At 52.7% G+C, this 15,000-nt stretch overlaps 3 protein-coding genes across 3 annotated transcripts in view; 2 read left to right on the top strand and 1 right to left on the bottom strand.

The window, feature by feature from the left end:
• The window catches only part of DICSQDRAFT_107718 (alcohol oxidase), a gene marked incomplete at both ends in the record, with an annotated part of 2,445 nt that extends 272 nt beyond the window's left edge, over positions 1-2,173 (bottom strand). The window contains 7 exons of the mRNA XM_007366962.1: positions 1-513; positions 564-642; positions 697-1,062; positions 1,121-1,172; positions 1,239-1,370; positions 1,747-2,007; positions 2,068-2,173. The exon at positions 1-513 is cut by the window's left edge and continues 272 nt beyond it. Coding sequence (XP_007367024.1) covers positions 1-513; positions 564-642; positions 697-1,062; positions 1,121-1,172; positions 1,239-1,370; positions 1,747-2,007; positions 2,068-2,173 — 1,509 coding nt within the window. The remainder of the gene's footprint in view (positions 514-563; positions 643-696; positions 1,063-1,120; positions 1,173-1,238; positions 1,371-1,746; positions 2,008-2,067) is intronic.
• Positions 2,174-2,771: 598 nt separating this feature from the next.
• DICSQDRAFT_162108 (uncharacterized protein) lies at positions 2,772-5,125 on the top strand. The gene is made up of 6 exons (XM_007366961.1): positions 2,772-2,874; positions 2,928-3,308; positions 3,518-3,661; positions 3,859-4,063; positions 4,129-4,497; positions 4,564-5,125. The coding sequence occupies exons 1-6, from the start codon at positions 2,834-2,836 to the stop codon at positions 4,972-4,974; spliced, it is 1,551 nt and encodes a 516-aa protein (XP_007367023.1). The 5' UTR covers positions 2,772-2,833; the 3' UTR covers positions 4,975-5,125.
• A 5,278-nt stretch (positions 5,126-10,403) lies between these two features.
• DICSQDRAFT_63272 (cytochrome P450) lies at positions 10,404-12,555 on the top strand (the record flags this gene model as incomplete). The annotated part of the gene is made up of 11 exons (XM_007366960.1): positions 10,404-10,484; positions 10,545-10,655; positions 10,730-10,840; positions 10,930-11,092; positions 11,159-11,249; positions 11,302-11,394; positions 11,453-11,588; positions 11,643-11,760; positions 11,811-11,984; positions 12,058-12,301; positions 12,372-12,555. The coding sequence occupies 11 exons, from the start codon at positions 10,404-10,406 to the stop codon at positions 12,553-12,555; spliced, it is 1,506 nt and encodes a 501-aa protein (XP_007367022.1).
• Positions 12,556-15,000: the final 2,445 nt, after the last annotated feature.

Below are 15,000 nucleotides of genomic sequence, written 5' to 3'. Positions count from 1 at the left end.
GATGAAGTCCTTGAGCGGATAGCCCTGCTCCCTCACGTCCCCCGCGACGCGTTGGGCGAGACGGATGGCCTTCCTCAGGGGCACGTAGTCCTCTGGATGGGTGAAGTACCCGAGGTCGACTTCGGGGCGCACGCGCGGGTTGCTTGACGCGAGGCGCACGGAGCCCATCGACTTCGGCCGAATATTTGCGGAGAGGAGGGTGAAGAGTCCTGTGCGGGGAATATCGGTGTCCGTGCAGTTGTTCCCAATGTACATGAACTCGATGTCGGGCCTGTTCGCAGGGATGGAGGCGTCCAGGTCGGAGGAGTCTTTGACGGAGACGGTAGATTTATCGTCGAGGAGGCGAGATGGGATGAATGTTGAAGCGGTTTGGAATGGATGGGAGAGCGCGCCGCGGCCGGTGATGAGATACTTCAGGAGCTCTTTAACGACACGCGCGGGGCTGACTTCGAGGATGTGCAGACTATCTTCAATGGGGACCTCGAAGGTCAGCGGAACACCGATGTGATCTTGCTGTACGTCTGCTCAGATACGAATGCACATGGACCTGACGAACAACGCACCAGATAGCTGCCAACTGCTGGCAGGTCACGTACCACTCGGATGCTCTTACTCTCCAAGTGTTCCTTCGGACCCAACCCACTTCACGAGTGCTCAGCGTGGATCTCTGACAAGCATAGAACGAAACCAGCATACCTCAGCATGAGCAGGTGTGGCGACCCGAGCGCACCCCCACACAACACCACCTCCCTCCTCGCCGTCGCCAGATACCGCTTCCACGCCTTCCTCGCATTCGTCGTCTCAAGATGCACACCTGTCGCCCTGACCTCATCTCCTTCCTCCGCGAGCACCACGCGCGTAACGATCGTAGCGGTGCAGATCTTCAATCGTGTTCTGCGCTCATGCGCAAGCTTTGCGGGGAGGAACGCGCGATCAACTGAGTGGCGGTGGTACTGCTTGTCTTCCGTGACGTCGAGCGTGCCTGTGCCTGCTGCGGGCATGGACGGCGAGTTGAGATCGGGGTGACGCTCGATGCCGACTTTCTGGAGAGCACGGTGCACGCTGCGCCCGACGTCAAGCCATGAACGTCAGGCATGGCCGAGGGGCAAGGGGGACTCACTACGGCACAGCTTTGTATTGCGAGATAGGGAATTGTTGGTTCTGCCACGGGCCTAAGTATGCGGCACCGATCGTAGGTCAAGAACAAGATCGGTAGTCATGTAATCGGGTGCACACACCTGCCTTGCCGCGGTATTTGGACGCGGGAAGTGAATGCGTCCTCTCGGATTTGACGAAGTATGGCTCGACGTCGTCGTAGCCCCAGCCGTCGTTGCCGAGCAGTTTCCATTGATTGTAGTCTCCAGGAGTACCTGGACGTTATGTGAGCACTGATGGCAAGTTGGTGAATAGCTAGCATGTCAGGCATGGGAAACGCAGTGTGTGGAACTACCACGGTCTCCGTTCGCCGTGACGGTTTGCAGTACTGGAAGCCATGGCTACCAAGGTCGACTTGAACAGACACGCTATGGAATGAGCCCTGGAGATGTCTATTCGCTCGAGCTAAGAGGCATTCACAGCCCCACGGTGGCTCGGGCAACAGCTACGCGGAAGCCCATGCCCTCCGCGAACTCAACTGCAACATGCACGCAGCTCTGCAGGAAACCACTCTATGCATTCAAGAATGACCGAGTAGATCTTGTACCAGTGCATGGGGGGACCAAGGGCGCAGAAAGACGCAGAGCTCACCTCTCGTATATAACATTGAGTTGATCCGGGTGGTCCCCCCGAGAGCCTCACCCCGCATGACCCCCAGCGAGCGATTGTCAGCATGCGGCATTGGCGTCGACCACCAGTGCGCCGCTAAGCTATCCTTAGCGAAGAGATTGGAAGAAATTGTGGGCACGCGCGAGGCCCATGTGTCGGCCACGGGGCCTTGCTCGATGAGCAGGACGCTGGTATCCGGGTCCTCAGAGAGGCGGGAAGCGAGGACGCAGCCTGCCGTGCCACCTGTGTAAAGGTAGTCGGATGAGCACGGAACACCTTGAGGGGCATCAGAGGAACACGTACCTCCGACGACGATGTAGTCGTATGTATACGTTTCAGCGGGCACTTTGGGGTCAACCGGGACCGTCGTGCCCACCTCTTCCGGAGTACGCACAGGATACACGACCATGGTCTCGACACGTCAGTAGAGCAGTGGGGATGAGAGTCGTGGTATTTATTGAGTTGTGAAGGAGCCTTCGGCAACGGTTTTGGAGACATGTTGTGACATGTCGCGGAATCATTTGGCAATGATTGAGTATGCAGCGTGATGGCCACGAGGGCGCTCAGGGCAGGGCGCGCATGCAGAGAGAAGTTCTGAAACCTAGCCTATTCGTAGGGGACATACGTGCGTTCCGCTGCAGGTTGTGGTTAAGGAAGAGTACTCGCCCTTACTTCGCACGCATCTCACCTGGAGTGCTACTGCATCCCCGCGCGATTCGCAGGTGAGCAGGATGCCGATCCAACTTGACAGGTCTAGGCGTTGTAGTACCATCTCGTGCTGCCATGTCATTATCAAGGCACTGGGGGCTTGAAAGAGTGGTTCGAAGTGAGGAGACGAAGGAGGAAGATCAGTGGCAGTTTGCAATCATGTTCCATCGTTTGTCGACGACGACGGGACACGGGTCGGGCCGGGAATTTCCCGCATTGGGAAAGCCGCTCGGGCGCCAATAGCGGCCGTATGGGACGATGTGGCAGGATTTACCACGGGCAGCGCTGCTCTTTCCCCACCCTTTCCAGCTCCTCCGTTTCCCTCTACTCAAATTGCCCGACCACTAGACCCCTGAACTTCATGTCGAAGGGTTTGGTGATTGTGGTCACCGGCGCAAACGGGTGCGTGGCATTTCGCCCTGCACAGACGCTCAATTGTACCAACATTTCTTCAGCGGCGTCGGCTTCGGCATTTGCCATAGACTTCTGGTCAACCTCTCCTCCGCAAATCCTCCTGATGCGCAGCCGTTCTTCAATGTCAAGGAGGCCGACCCCGCCTACGCCCGCTCATACCACGGTATCCTGAATGAATACGACTTCAGCGACCCTGAGGCAGGCGTAACAATCATCATGGCGTGCCGAGATCCAAAACGCGCTCAGGACGCCAGGGCGAGACTCTACGCCTTACTGGACCAACATATAGCCAAGATATCACTAGGATCTAAGGACCACGCGTACGCGAGTACGTTCCGGAGGAACGTGAGGCTGGAGTTGGAGACGTTGGACTTGTCGTCGGTGAGGAGCGTGCTAGACTTCGGGAGGAGGGCCTCGGACAGGTGAGTTCTCCTTCCCGGTTCTCACTTCGATATCCGCGTGTAGAGCGGACTCCGCGAGAGGTTCTAGTTAATCCGCGTCTGGAAGAGGAAGGCGCGGAGAGAAGTTAGGACAGAGTGATTTCCACCTTCGTTTCTTCAGCTTAGTGAGAACCCTGCATTGCCACGAGATGTCCTTATCGTATGCACGTATTTTGCACGGGCGAACATAGAGCGACGATGCACGTCGGGGTCGTTGTAAGGACAATTATTATTACACAATTGCCTTACTCCGTCCAAGGGACAGAGGGTGGTATCAATACGCGCGTAGGTGTCACAGGACAATTGGTGCTGGCCGGATCCCTGGGTGCCTTCCCGTACTATCCGCACATTGTTCATACCTTGATTGCGTATACTGAGATACCCCGCGCACATGGCCGCCATCGATCATCCACATTCGTGGATCGTGGATCTTGTGTGGCTCGTGTCATTGGGTCGCGTCCCCCCTTCGCCTCTGGTTGTGTTACGGCGTTGCCACGAAAAGGATGGACGATTGACCCTTCGTTCTCCATAGATACGAGTACATCTCACATCTCATATTCAACGCCGGCACCGCGACGTATAGCCACCTCGATATTCTCGGCTTCGTCTTGGATTTATTCCGCTGGCCTGTCCACGCCGTCCACCACCCTCGACGAAACATGCAGGTCAATGGCGTTCTGAGCAAGGACAACCTCGGATACACTTGGCAGTGCAACACGTTTGGGCATTACATGCTGGTACGTCCCCCTGTCCGCAGCTATTGTCCCTCTGCACCCAATCGACCTTCGTGGTTCTTGGATAGTATCGCTCTGTTCAAGATCTTCTCCTCGCGTACACTCGCCACACCTCCCGCTCCGCACGCGTGCTCTGGATGTCCTCTTTGGACGCCGAGCCCGAGTTCGACCCGGCAGACGACTGGCAGCTCACCAAGACCTACCACTCGTACCAAGCGTCCAAGTTCCAGATCGAGCTCATCGTGTCCGAGCTCGAGAAGCGCACCATCGAAGCGCAGGAAACTGGGCGTGCGTCGAGTCTGGGGGAGACGGTCGCGCCGCACGGGGAGATCCACCACCTGATCGTGTCCCCAGGGATCACCTCTACGAACATGAGCTCGCTGCTTAACATCTGGATACCGGGCTGGAGGTATCTGATGATCGCCTCATTCTGGATCGTACGTCCTCCCCTGACCTCTCTCGTGTTCTCTCCTCTCCGTGCTCACACATGAAGCGTGTCGCAGGTGCGCCTCCTCGGCGCGCCCCACGTCCTCATGTCCCTCTTTTCCGCCGCCGTCTCCGCCATCCACCTCGCGCTCGTCCCGCTCGCCGCCGTCCCGACGGTCCGCAGCGAGCCGCGCATCTCCCCGCTCGACGTCGAGTACCCGTACTGGCACGCGTACCACAAGAATTGCTCGGACAGGGTGATGGCGCTGCGCTTCGGGAGCGAGAACGACAAGTGGGGGCGGGACCGCACGGGGGTGATTGCGGTGCCGGTGTGGGAGGAGCACCCGAACGCGGGGGAGGTGCTGCTGGAGCGGTTCGAGCGGCTGTACCAGGCGTATGAGGTTGGGTATGAGGATGGGGAGAGGGAGGGGAAGGAGAGTGGGTATGCGAACGGGCATGCGAAGGCGGCGAATGGGAAGGCGTGGTGATGGGGTATGGACGTCCATGCTGGGCGGATGCTACGTGCGATAGATGCTGATGTCAAATCACAGACCCGTCATGATACCACGTCCACACACTCCTATGCCTTGGATAGAAAGTACTGTACACGCTAGGGTTTAATGCCAGTGCTGTTCGGACCTCGAGGTCGCGACCTGACATGTCCTCGTCGCTGGGATATCGAGTGACGGGTGGAGTTTCATGCCATGATCGGTACCCTGTATCAGATCGTTCTCAGACACAGTATTGCAAGCCATTCTGAGCCCGCGCCGACGAAGAATGGAGTCATCGCTGCCAGCGCTCCAACCAGCGCCATCGAATAATACATCATCAATGATCAGGCCCGTCGGAGGTCGGTTGCCGTCTCTTCTGCATGCTGAAAGTTCTAATGCCAACCTCACGGTTGCGCTGGCGCACTTTGGTACTGGAACCTTGTGTAGAACGAGACCCTTTACTCTTCTACATCCAGGATGGATTGGCGACAATCTCCGTCGTCGTCGCGGGCTACACCATATCGCTCGCTATCTAGTGTTGATACTACCGCAAGGGAATCGACTGCAGTAGGGCCGTTCTCAGCATCGTTGGCATCCGTGAGCCGACATTCGGTCTCTCGTGCGCCGCTCCCTCATCTGGTCGCTGACAGGTATGGCTAGCAGCCTCAGTACAATCAACCTTGGTTCATTCATAGGACAACTCCACGGACAGATCCGATGGAAGTCATCGCCAGCCTGGTTTCTGCAGGAGGTGCACGTCTGGGCTACGGTGGTTCTGATGACAAAGAGAGGCTTGACATACATACAAGGCGCAAGACAATCATAGCCATATATATATTGATACATAAGTGTACGTTCACGAGTCTCAAGAGATGGTCTCAGTTTATGGCACGGATGGGATCTCGGACGGGCGCAAATTACGGGTGATTTACATATTTGCTATATCTATAGGGGAGTCCTGCATTGGCACGTCAGACATCGTCAGTTGAAGAACATGTAACAACGGGGTTCCAAGGACCATAGTCGCCGGAAGTGAACCTGACAGACGTTAGACAATATGGTGCTTGTACTGCGGTGCGCTGTCTCGTTTTATGTCCAATGCTCCTTCGGCCTCAGTCGTAACATTGATATGAATTGCTTGGGGATCGTCTGGAATCTAGGGCAAGGCAGAGGTGTGAGCTGCGTTGCGGCTTAGATGAAGGGACTTAGAGATATGAACTATACTACCTGAGGGACATTCCATGTCTCTGCGGCGGCTCGATGGTTCATGCGTTGAATGAGATTCCTGCCGTACGAGCCGCCATCAAAGATACTGAGCGCTTTCTTCGGGTCGCGCGAGTTCAGACTTCGGCACAGAAAATCGAGCGTTATGGGTCTGTGTGAACCAGACGAAAGACTAGTACTTACGCACAAAGCAATGTATTGGCATACACTAACTGTCAATGAGAAGCTGGCTTATCATGAAAGGATTGCCACTGTACGTACATCGTGTCGCAATAATCTCAGGTATTCCGTACGTGTAAGAAAAGGGGCTTGTAGCAAGACACTGGGATGCTTGAGTGATGCATTCGATACCCCATGATAGTGACTCACCGCGATGAACGCGGCGCCATTGAAGATGCTTCCCGTCAAAAGAACGTCAGCCAAGCGGAGGACACAGGCGATAAACGTGAAAGTGAGTACCAATGAAGTAGCCCTATTGATTGTGTCAACTCAATTTCTCGAAGTGAAACGAATCGTGCTCGCCTGTATTGACGACGTAGGTAGTGAAAAGCTCGTATCTAGACTGCTCCCTGAAATAACAGGTGTCAGAAGAAGGTCAGTCTCCAACGGAGTATTATAGCATGTACCGGCTAAGGCCTACACGGCTCTGCCACAATGCCACGGCCAGTGTTGGTGTAAAAACGAGGTCCGTTGCAAAGGATATCGCCAGTCCAGAAGTAATCAGCCACTACAGCCACAGGTCCTGTCAGTCAACTCTGTTGGCGTCGGCGGTGACAGTAACTGTTTACTAACACGACTGCCGCCGCTGTCAAAAGACAACGCCACTGTGAAGCTGCAATGGGTCAGCAGTCGAGCAGTAAATTGATCGCTCGCCCTCACCCTTTGTACGCGATAGCTGCATTGTAGGACATGAATAAGTGGTTCATACATAGACGGATGTCTACCTCACCAATCGCAAAGCCTGTGGAGCCCACGTCAGTTATTGCAGCTGGTAGACAGATACAAATTCTTAGATGCCTACCAAACTCGCTCAGAAGTATAATGCTCTGCAAACAATATGAAGCCGGTGAAGACTTCGACACTTGATGCGACTGAAACTGACCGCCACTATAACAATCAAGCGGTACTTAGGACCAACTACGTCATTAGGGTCAGCGAGATCTGAGGAGACTATGGAGATGACAACTTGCCAAGAGCGATACGTCTTGCGAAGAATCTAGCACGATCAACGGCTTTCAGTACTCTAGTACGAGCATGACGGTGTAATGAAAGCATACAGTTGTGACAGAAAAATGATTGGAGCCTGGTATGCGGTCTCAGACGGATAATTATATATAATCACTCTAAACCTTACCGAGACTGTAGGAAGAGCCTATAAACACAAGGGGTCATAAGCGATTGTCCATTTCTTGTGCAACGTCACTGTATCTCACGTTCAGGGACCTGTGATGACTTACAGTCAGTCGTCACCCACAAAAAACACAGGGAACGAGCAACTGACCATACACCATTCAAGAGGGACAGAACGTCTGAGAAGTTGGTGACCAGCATGTAGTAGCTACCGTCCTCTTCAGCAGGATGAGGGCACGAATATGGCCAAATATGTACCTCAGATGCATTGTGAAGATGCAATGAACCGTTTGTCCGATCCTGTGAGCCATTGAGCCGTGGGACCTCCGTATTTTGAGTGGTCTGACCCTTACATCACTATAAGTACCTTGAGACTCTGTGAGAAGAAGCCTCCATTTAGCAGGTCGCTTCAGTATGCACTCACAATAACGCGAACAGATTTATCGTCATTGGGAAATGTGCGGAAGTAGCGATACATCTGGTGTAGGCTAAAGCCGTACAGGCTTGAGACAAAAAGATTAGCGACAAGCGGAAAGGCAGCAGTAGAGCACCCACATGAGCCCACAGAATGTGAGCAGAAGATTCGCTCCGAAAGTTTCATCTAGAGAAATACCCAGGGAGCTCAGCGCAAGGGGAACCGGGGAACGTGAGGAAGACATAACAGCTCGCTATCGCAGTGTGAAGATGTGAATAATGGGGGGCACTCGAGGTTCCGAATGCTTATACCACCCCTGACATCCTTGCTGTTCCGGTATACTCGTGGGATTTCGTGTCTACTGTACAGAATACCATGCTGATGGTCTCGAGGGAGGGCTGAACGAGAGCTGATGACTCTTGCATCAGAATGGAAGGCTTGCACATATTTGAACAGCGCCAAGAGACCACTTGACTTGATACTCATGGAGTCGATATCTCAGGTGATGTCTCACTTCGCGGTTTGTGGTTGGAGATGGTGCCGACCAAAGACCATGGTTGATGCCATCATCTCCATTTAGAACTTGAGCGATAGAGGCAAGCTAAGACCCTCTACGGTCCCATAGTGAGACAAAGGTACTGCATCGGTAGATACCGGGTTGGCAGATGGAATGGACATGGGAAGGCGCATGGCAGATGAACAGCAGGTAAATTGAGCAAGAAAGCCCGTACCGTAGAAACGAGTGGAATACTCCTACAAAGCTATGTCCTTCGTAACGTTCTAGTCTCACAGCTGTCTTCAAGAGTGATGAATTTGGTTAAAGGATCAGAGGATCTCGTAACGTGCACGAGATATAAATATAGCACAAGAAGGCGCAACTTTAACTTTCTGACCACATGGCATCTATACCGAGTTTCGAACTGCGTTCTCTGCATAGCTTCACTAAGGTTCCTAGAAGAACAAGTTGCCCCATGAATGTTGTAGTACTTGGTAGTATGAGATTGTCTGGTAGAGAATAATGCTTACGTGAGAGTTCATTGGCGGTACTTTTGCATTCTGCCACTGGAAGAAACTTCAGTTACGCGATCTCATGATATCACCCGAGCCTATCCCTCACCTCTTCCTGTTGCGCCACCCCTGTCGGAACCTTCAACCTTCTTTTCTAAACGTAGCAAGAAGTCTGTTCTTCGCGACACACGGAAGTTCTGAGAATTGCCCACATAGGACGCCACTGTTCATCGTAGAACGGGAACTCTGGTGATGCGTATATAACTCCCTTCAGGTCAGATCAGTCAATCATATCACAATGTGGTCGACAGGCCTGCTAACTCTCGCCTGAGACCTCGACGGATATGTTTGAGAGGACGCGGAAGTCGTGTCATGATTCTGTGACGTATCACGCTGTATCTAGACAGGTTCACGAAGCAGTTTCCACCCAGGCGATGAGACGTAACAAACAAATCAAAGCTCTGATGAAGGACGTAACAGACGGGATTTCCGAAGTCGACGCGCTCACCACTTTGCCACATCGACACTGACGGAACGTGCTCAGGGGCCCGGGCGATCACCTCAGACAGGCCGCTGAGCTCCAAGCTATGATTACAACAATACGTGCATCATCCCCGCCTCAGCATGACGTACATGATAGAATGAAAGCCATAAAAGGATATCAAAGTTGCTGTCGAACCTCCGACCAATCGCCAATCACTGTCCGGCGCGCGATCCGTCCTGTCAGTCTCGCGAGCCTCATTGAATTGAAAATGTACCTGTCACGCACCTCCAACTCGATGGGGATCGTCCGCCTTCATGTAATACATATGGCGATGAGGCGCAAAGCCAAGTGCTTGGCTCTGACTCCTGAGCGGGGTGCGATAGCAAAACAACCTTCTCCCTCCAAGCCGTCTAGAGCCCATGTGTTGAGCGGGGAGGAGATACAGGGGTACTCCTTCACCAGACCTCGATTCTGAATGATGCGCAGCATAGATGTTGGAACCGGAGACTCAACAGGAGATCGCGAGCACTACCATAGGTGATACGAATGGGGGAGTATACAAAAAATGATCAAATAGCCTCTATAAGAGACACGGGGGACGCAGGGAGGATAGCCTACTGAGTACGAGGGTAGATAATGTGACTCGGATGATGGCGCCCACCTTGAGGCTATATAAGGGCGCATCGTGCGGGCCGCTCACCCTGATTCTCTCATGGCATCCACAGCGCCCGTACCATAGCAGTGGACAAGCGACCATTTGAAGCGATATGCAAATATGACTGCCATGACTCGCCTCCTATTCGGCGCTGCCGCCGTTCCGAAAAGTTTTAGCTGGTATACATGACAGTTCATATTTAAATGTAAATAAATATATGTATATATATATGTGTGTGTGTGTGGCGGAGCTTCATGAACCGACTTCTCTCTTTCATGCCTGTCTCATTGATGGACAGGTCGCAGGCTACGTTCTATGGTGTTTTGGCTGCCCTCGTAGGGATATACGTATTCCGATGGCGTACCAACCGGGTAAGGCTCTCTAATCACAATCTTGTCTCCTCATGTACTTACGCTCTCTCGTTTTCCCAGCTCCAGCATATCCCAACCCTCGGTGGTCCCTCTGATCCGGTACTATCTTACCTGTCAGCGTTCAACTACATCCTCAACAGTACCAAGATTCTCAGAGAGGGCTATGCAAGAGTGCGTGCGTAGTTTGATCGTAAAAGTGCGCCTCATCGAAACAATTCACAACTATGTTGGTCTCCGGCGGACAGTTCAAGGGTTCAGCGTTCAAGGTTGCGGACTTGGAATCGTGGACTATAATTCTGAACGGTCCCGAGATGGTAGATGAGATCCGGAAAAGGCCGGAAGAGGAGCTCTCGGCCGTGGGAGAGCAACGAAGAGGTGAGTCGCTTGTCCATATTCAGATCTCCCTTAGCGATTACCATAACCGTTGCCAGATCGTATACTACAGTTCCTTCAAATACGACACATCTTTGCAAAGGAGCCATACGAAGATCCCTATCACATTTATTTGACCAGGGATAAGTTGACGAGAACCCTGCCGGCCATCCTCCCAGACGTAGTCGATGAGCTGCGGGAAACCCTCCCTGAATACGTTCCCACTAACGGTGACGGTACGTAGGCACACTGCATTTATCGTAATATTGATAGTCCACTGTATGTCTCTCTAATGGAGACAGCAGAATGGACCACTATAGACGTCACCACGACGACGCAGAAGATTGTCGCCCGCCTTAGCAACCGTGTCTTCGTCGGACTTCCCGTATGTGAGTCCGAGAAACACCTGTAGTCGGCACGGCTTAATTGAAGTCATCATAGGCAGAATTGAAGTATACCTGAAGATGGCAGTAAGCATAGCGACGGACCTTATCAAGGACGCATTCATCCTCAAGACGTCCCCCCATTTCCTGCGACCGTGAGACACATCTACACCTGCGCGCAGGTGCCAATGAGATCTGACGCTTATCACACAGAATCGTGGCATGGTTCACTAGTAGCACCAGGCGGACAGTACGTCGCGCCGCCCTCCCATGTCTGAGGCCTGTCATCGCAGCGAGGAAGGAGCAGATTTCAGAGCATGGTCTAGGACAAGACTGGCCAGGAAAGCCGGTGAGCCATTCAACCAGTTGCACAAGCGAGAGGTCGCTGACTGAGGGCGTGTAGAACGATATGCTACAATGGATCATAGAGGACGAGATGTCGAGAGGTGCAGAAGACGAAGCCATCATTGCAAGGATTCTACTGGTCAACTTCCAGGCTATCCACACGACATCAACGGTATGTCCAAGCTCATACTTCATACATTCTTGACTGCCAACGGAGCCTGCAGAGCATTTACCCATGCGCTATACCATCTTGCGGCGTGCCCGGAATATATAAATCCTCTTCGCGAAGAGGTAGGGTCCATCATTGCGGCAGAGGGATGGACGAACACGGCATTGGGCAAGATGCGGAAGCTCGACAGTTTCCTCAAAGAGTCGCAGAGGTACAAAGGGATCTCTTTGGGTAGGTACATTTTCTTGTGGCAGACCTACGTTCTGTTATGGTATTGATACTTACTATCTTTGTCCTTGTTCAGTTGCTCCTGGACGGAAGGCGCTGAAAGACGTCCTGCTCAGCGACGGCACAGTCATCCCTGCGGGCACTATGGTCAACATTAAAACTCACCGTTTACATCTAGACGACGCCTGTTACCCTAACGCCAACGAATTCGACCCTTTCCGCTTCGCGCGCCTCCGCGAAGTTGATGGAGAGGGTACGAAGCATCAGTTCGTACACACGTCCAATCAGTATGTGGCCTTCGGTGTTGGGCGGCACGCCTGGTGAGTCGCGCGGTACAGTGGTCCATGTTTCAGTGTAGGAAAACGACGCTGATTTTGTTCCAAATCTCAGCCCCGGACGGTTTTTTGCCGCCACTGAGCTGAAGGCGCTGCTCGCGTACATCGTGGTAAACTACGATATGAAGGTCGCTGGAGACGGGACGCGTCCACGCAATCTGTACTTCAGTCACGCTATCCTCCCGAGCATGAGCGGGAAAATCATGCTCAGAAAGTGGCAAGTAAAGGAAACAGCCTGACTTCAGATTCTTGACAGGCGGAGCGTAACATACACAATATCCTGTAATATTACTGGATGTGCGTTACTTGACTATTGTTCTGCTTTCAACGAGCGTTCACAAAGTTACCTGGTTACCAGTATATCGCCCAATCGCCTGCAGAGGCCCAGTTTGTCGAGACCAACAGTGGTCACTGACCAGTGACGCAAGGGACCTTCACCTGGATATCCCAATAGGCCATGCTCGATTTCTTTCTTTCCCTAACGATGTGGGCTTCGACAAGACCAAGAGCAGCGTAGGGGCCGTAAAGTATGGGTTACTCAGGAAACATTCTAAAATCCTGGAATGACACATACCATCGACTAATACAGCCATCAGATCGATTCAATACATAGCACGGGTGCGGATACGCATACATGGAGTGCTTGATCACGCATCGAGTAAATCTACCAACGTGTTATACCCACGCCTCTGTACACAAGACGGTAAATCATGAGAGCACTCAATATTCATGGGGAAGGATACTACCAACACAGAGTATCGCACGTCCGACCGCCGCAATCGCAGTGAAGAAAGGCCGCCTATGACAATCAGACGCGGTGGTGCAGGCGAACAGGGTAGATCAGTCATCAGACCACCTGAGCGGCGTGCACCCACATCGCTAGTGCGAGAATCAGCACACGGTAAGAAAAGGAAGTGATCTTGGCACCTGCGTTGTCGAGACCGCCCATCCGTCTCATCAAGGCACCCACAAACAGAAGCGACTCGCTGGGAAGAAATATACGAGAGGGGTACCCAGAAGCCCGCTCGCAACGTTGAACCTACCGACTCCGGGCATGATTTGTAGTGGCGAACGCTCCGGGAAGTATGATGTGCCGAGACGCTTCAAGCGACAAATCAGTTCTAGACAGCCTGGACTCGAGCTCGAATATGCTGTCAGTATGGCTAATACTTGACGTGGTCTTACCATGTGAGTGTCTAGATCAGTCGCGATACCAGCGGATGCCAGCTGAGCTTTAAGTGATACTAATGAATGCCTGGCTAGTAATATTCAATGATACTATTACGCATGGCGTTGAAGTGTAAGCACTGTTGAGGTCAGCGGGTAGCCAACGAACTGGAACAGAATATGTTGCGTTTGGCTGAGCTCTGCAAACGCATGAGAGAAAGAAATAACATAAATTTACCCATACATATTGGAGCTCAGCCTACAACACTGCACAATCCAGATCTCGGCGAGGACACGGAATTGAGAAGGTCGCATAATATTGGCACCAGGAGCGTCGCTGGTCAGAGGCAGGAGGCCTCAGCTGCTGCCGTTGCCACCGTCGCACCCAGTCGGAGCTTCAATAAGTCAAGCGCCTGCTACACCGCCGACCAACCTGTACATCGACTCGAACTCGTATCATCCAGCGCGATCGCATGCTTCTATATCTTTCCAATCGCTCCAAAGTGATATTTTTGTCACTTCATGCGTAATGGCTAGATTCATCAGCATTCATGGTCGTATCATATCCTGAGAAAATGCCTGCGTGTCCTCCAGGCGCCAGCTTCACTACCGAATCCAACGTACGTGTGATCTTTCTTCTTCCCCGTCATACTTTTTACATCCATGGATAGTCAGCTTATTGAGATAGCGGAGACCGAAGGATGAAGCTTTGCAGAGCCAAGACTCCACGCTCCATTCATAGCCGAGCGCTCAGTTCCGCCCAAGATTAAACGAAACTTCGTTTGGGACGCATTAGGCCACGGGGTTTGTATGAAGCTTCCTCAAGAGCCGCTCCAGAACTTTGAGTGTGCCCCATGACAAATGTGCGGGCTACTTTTTTATAGCTTTGAGAACCGCGTGGGTTAGTCGCCGCCACAGAAGCTTGAGTAGTCACTCACCCCCGCTCACAACTTCTTTCAGCCGCGGATCGGTTAGAGTTCGCCTACTCGAGTCCACATTTGGGGACAATCCTTCCCAGGCTCCTGATATAAGCACATTGCTAGCGCATTAGCAAGAGGCAGAGTACAATGGCCGGTGTCGATAAGAAGCTGCGTCGCTGCCACAGAAGTTTGGACCTCGTTTCTCCGCCCCAAGATGTCTTCCTTCAGTATCAAAGACAAACTGTCCCCTACCGAGACCGTGCAAGACGTTGCATCGGAACATGGGTCGCCAAACGATGAGGTTGACTCTTGTAGAGTGTATTGGAAACTCGACATGCGACTAGTTCCATTATCCTGCCTTCTCTACCTGCTCTCCTTCCTGTACGTTCCACGTTCTTGTCGCCGCCTCTGCGATCTGACCCAATGAATCAGCGATCGGACGAGTATAGGTGCTTTGTGTGCACCATGTCCATAAAGGGTCCGGGACTGATCTGTTCTAGGAAATGCAATAATTGCCGGAATGGTTGATGACCTGCACCTGACGGGCTTGAAGTACAACCTGTGTGCGGCTATTCTCCTCGTGCGTGCTCTTTTCTG

This window comes from Dichomitus squalens, assembly GCF_000275845.1.
Source record: "Dichomitus squalens LYAD-421 SS1 unplaced genomic scaffold DICSQscaffold_21, whole genome shotgun sequence".
Taxonomy (NCBI): Eukaryota; Fungi; Basidiomycota; class Agaricomycetes; order Polyporales; family Polyporaceae; genus Dichomitus; species Dichomitus squalens.
This window is presented reverse-complemented; position numbering and strand designations above follow the sequence as displayed.

Bases quoted from the DNA above. Each gene is read 5' to 3' on its own strand.
- DICSQDRAFT_162108 (XM_007366961.1), top strand. From the start codon at position 2,834: ATGTCGAAGGGTTTGGTGATTGTGGTCACCGGCGCAAACGG. The intron at 3,309-3,517 runs GTGAGTTCTCCT...GGGCGAACATAG, and splicing joins GGGAGGAGGGCCTCGGACAG to AGCGACGATGCACGTCGGGG. The intron at 4,064-4,128 runs GTACGTCCCCCT...GTTCTTGGATAG, and splicing joins CGTTTGGGCATTACATGCTG to TATCGCTCTGTTCAAGATCT.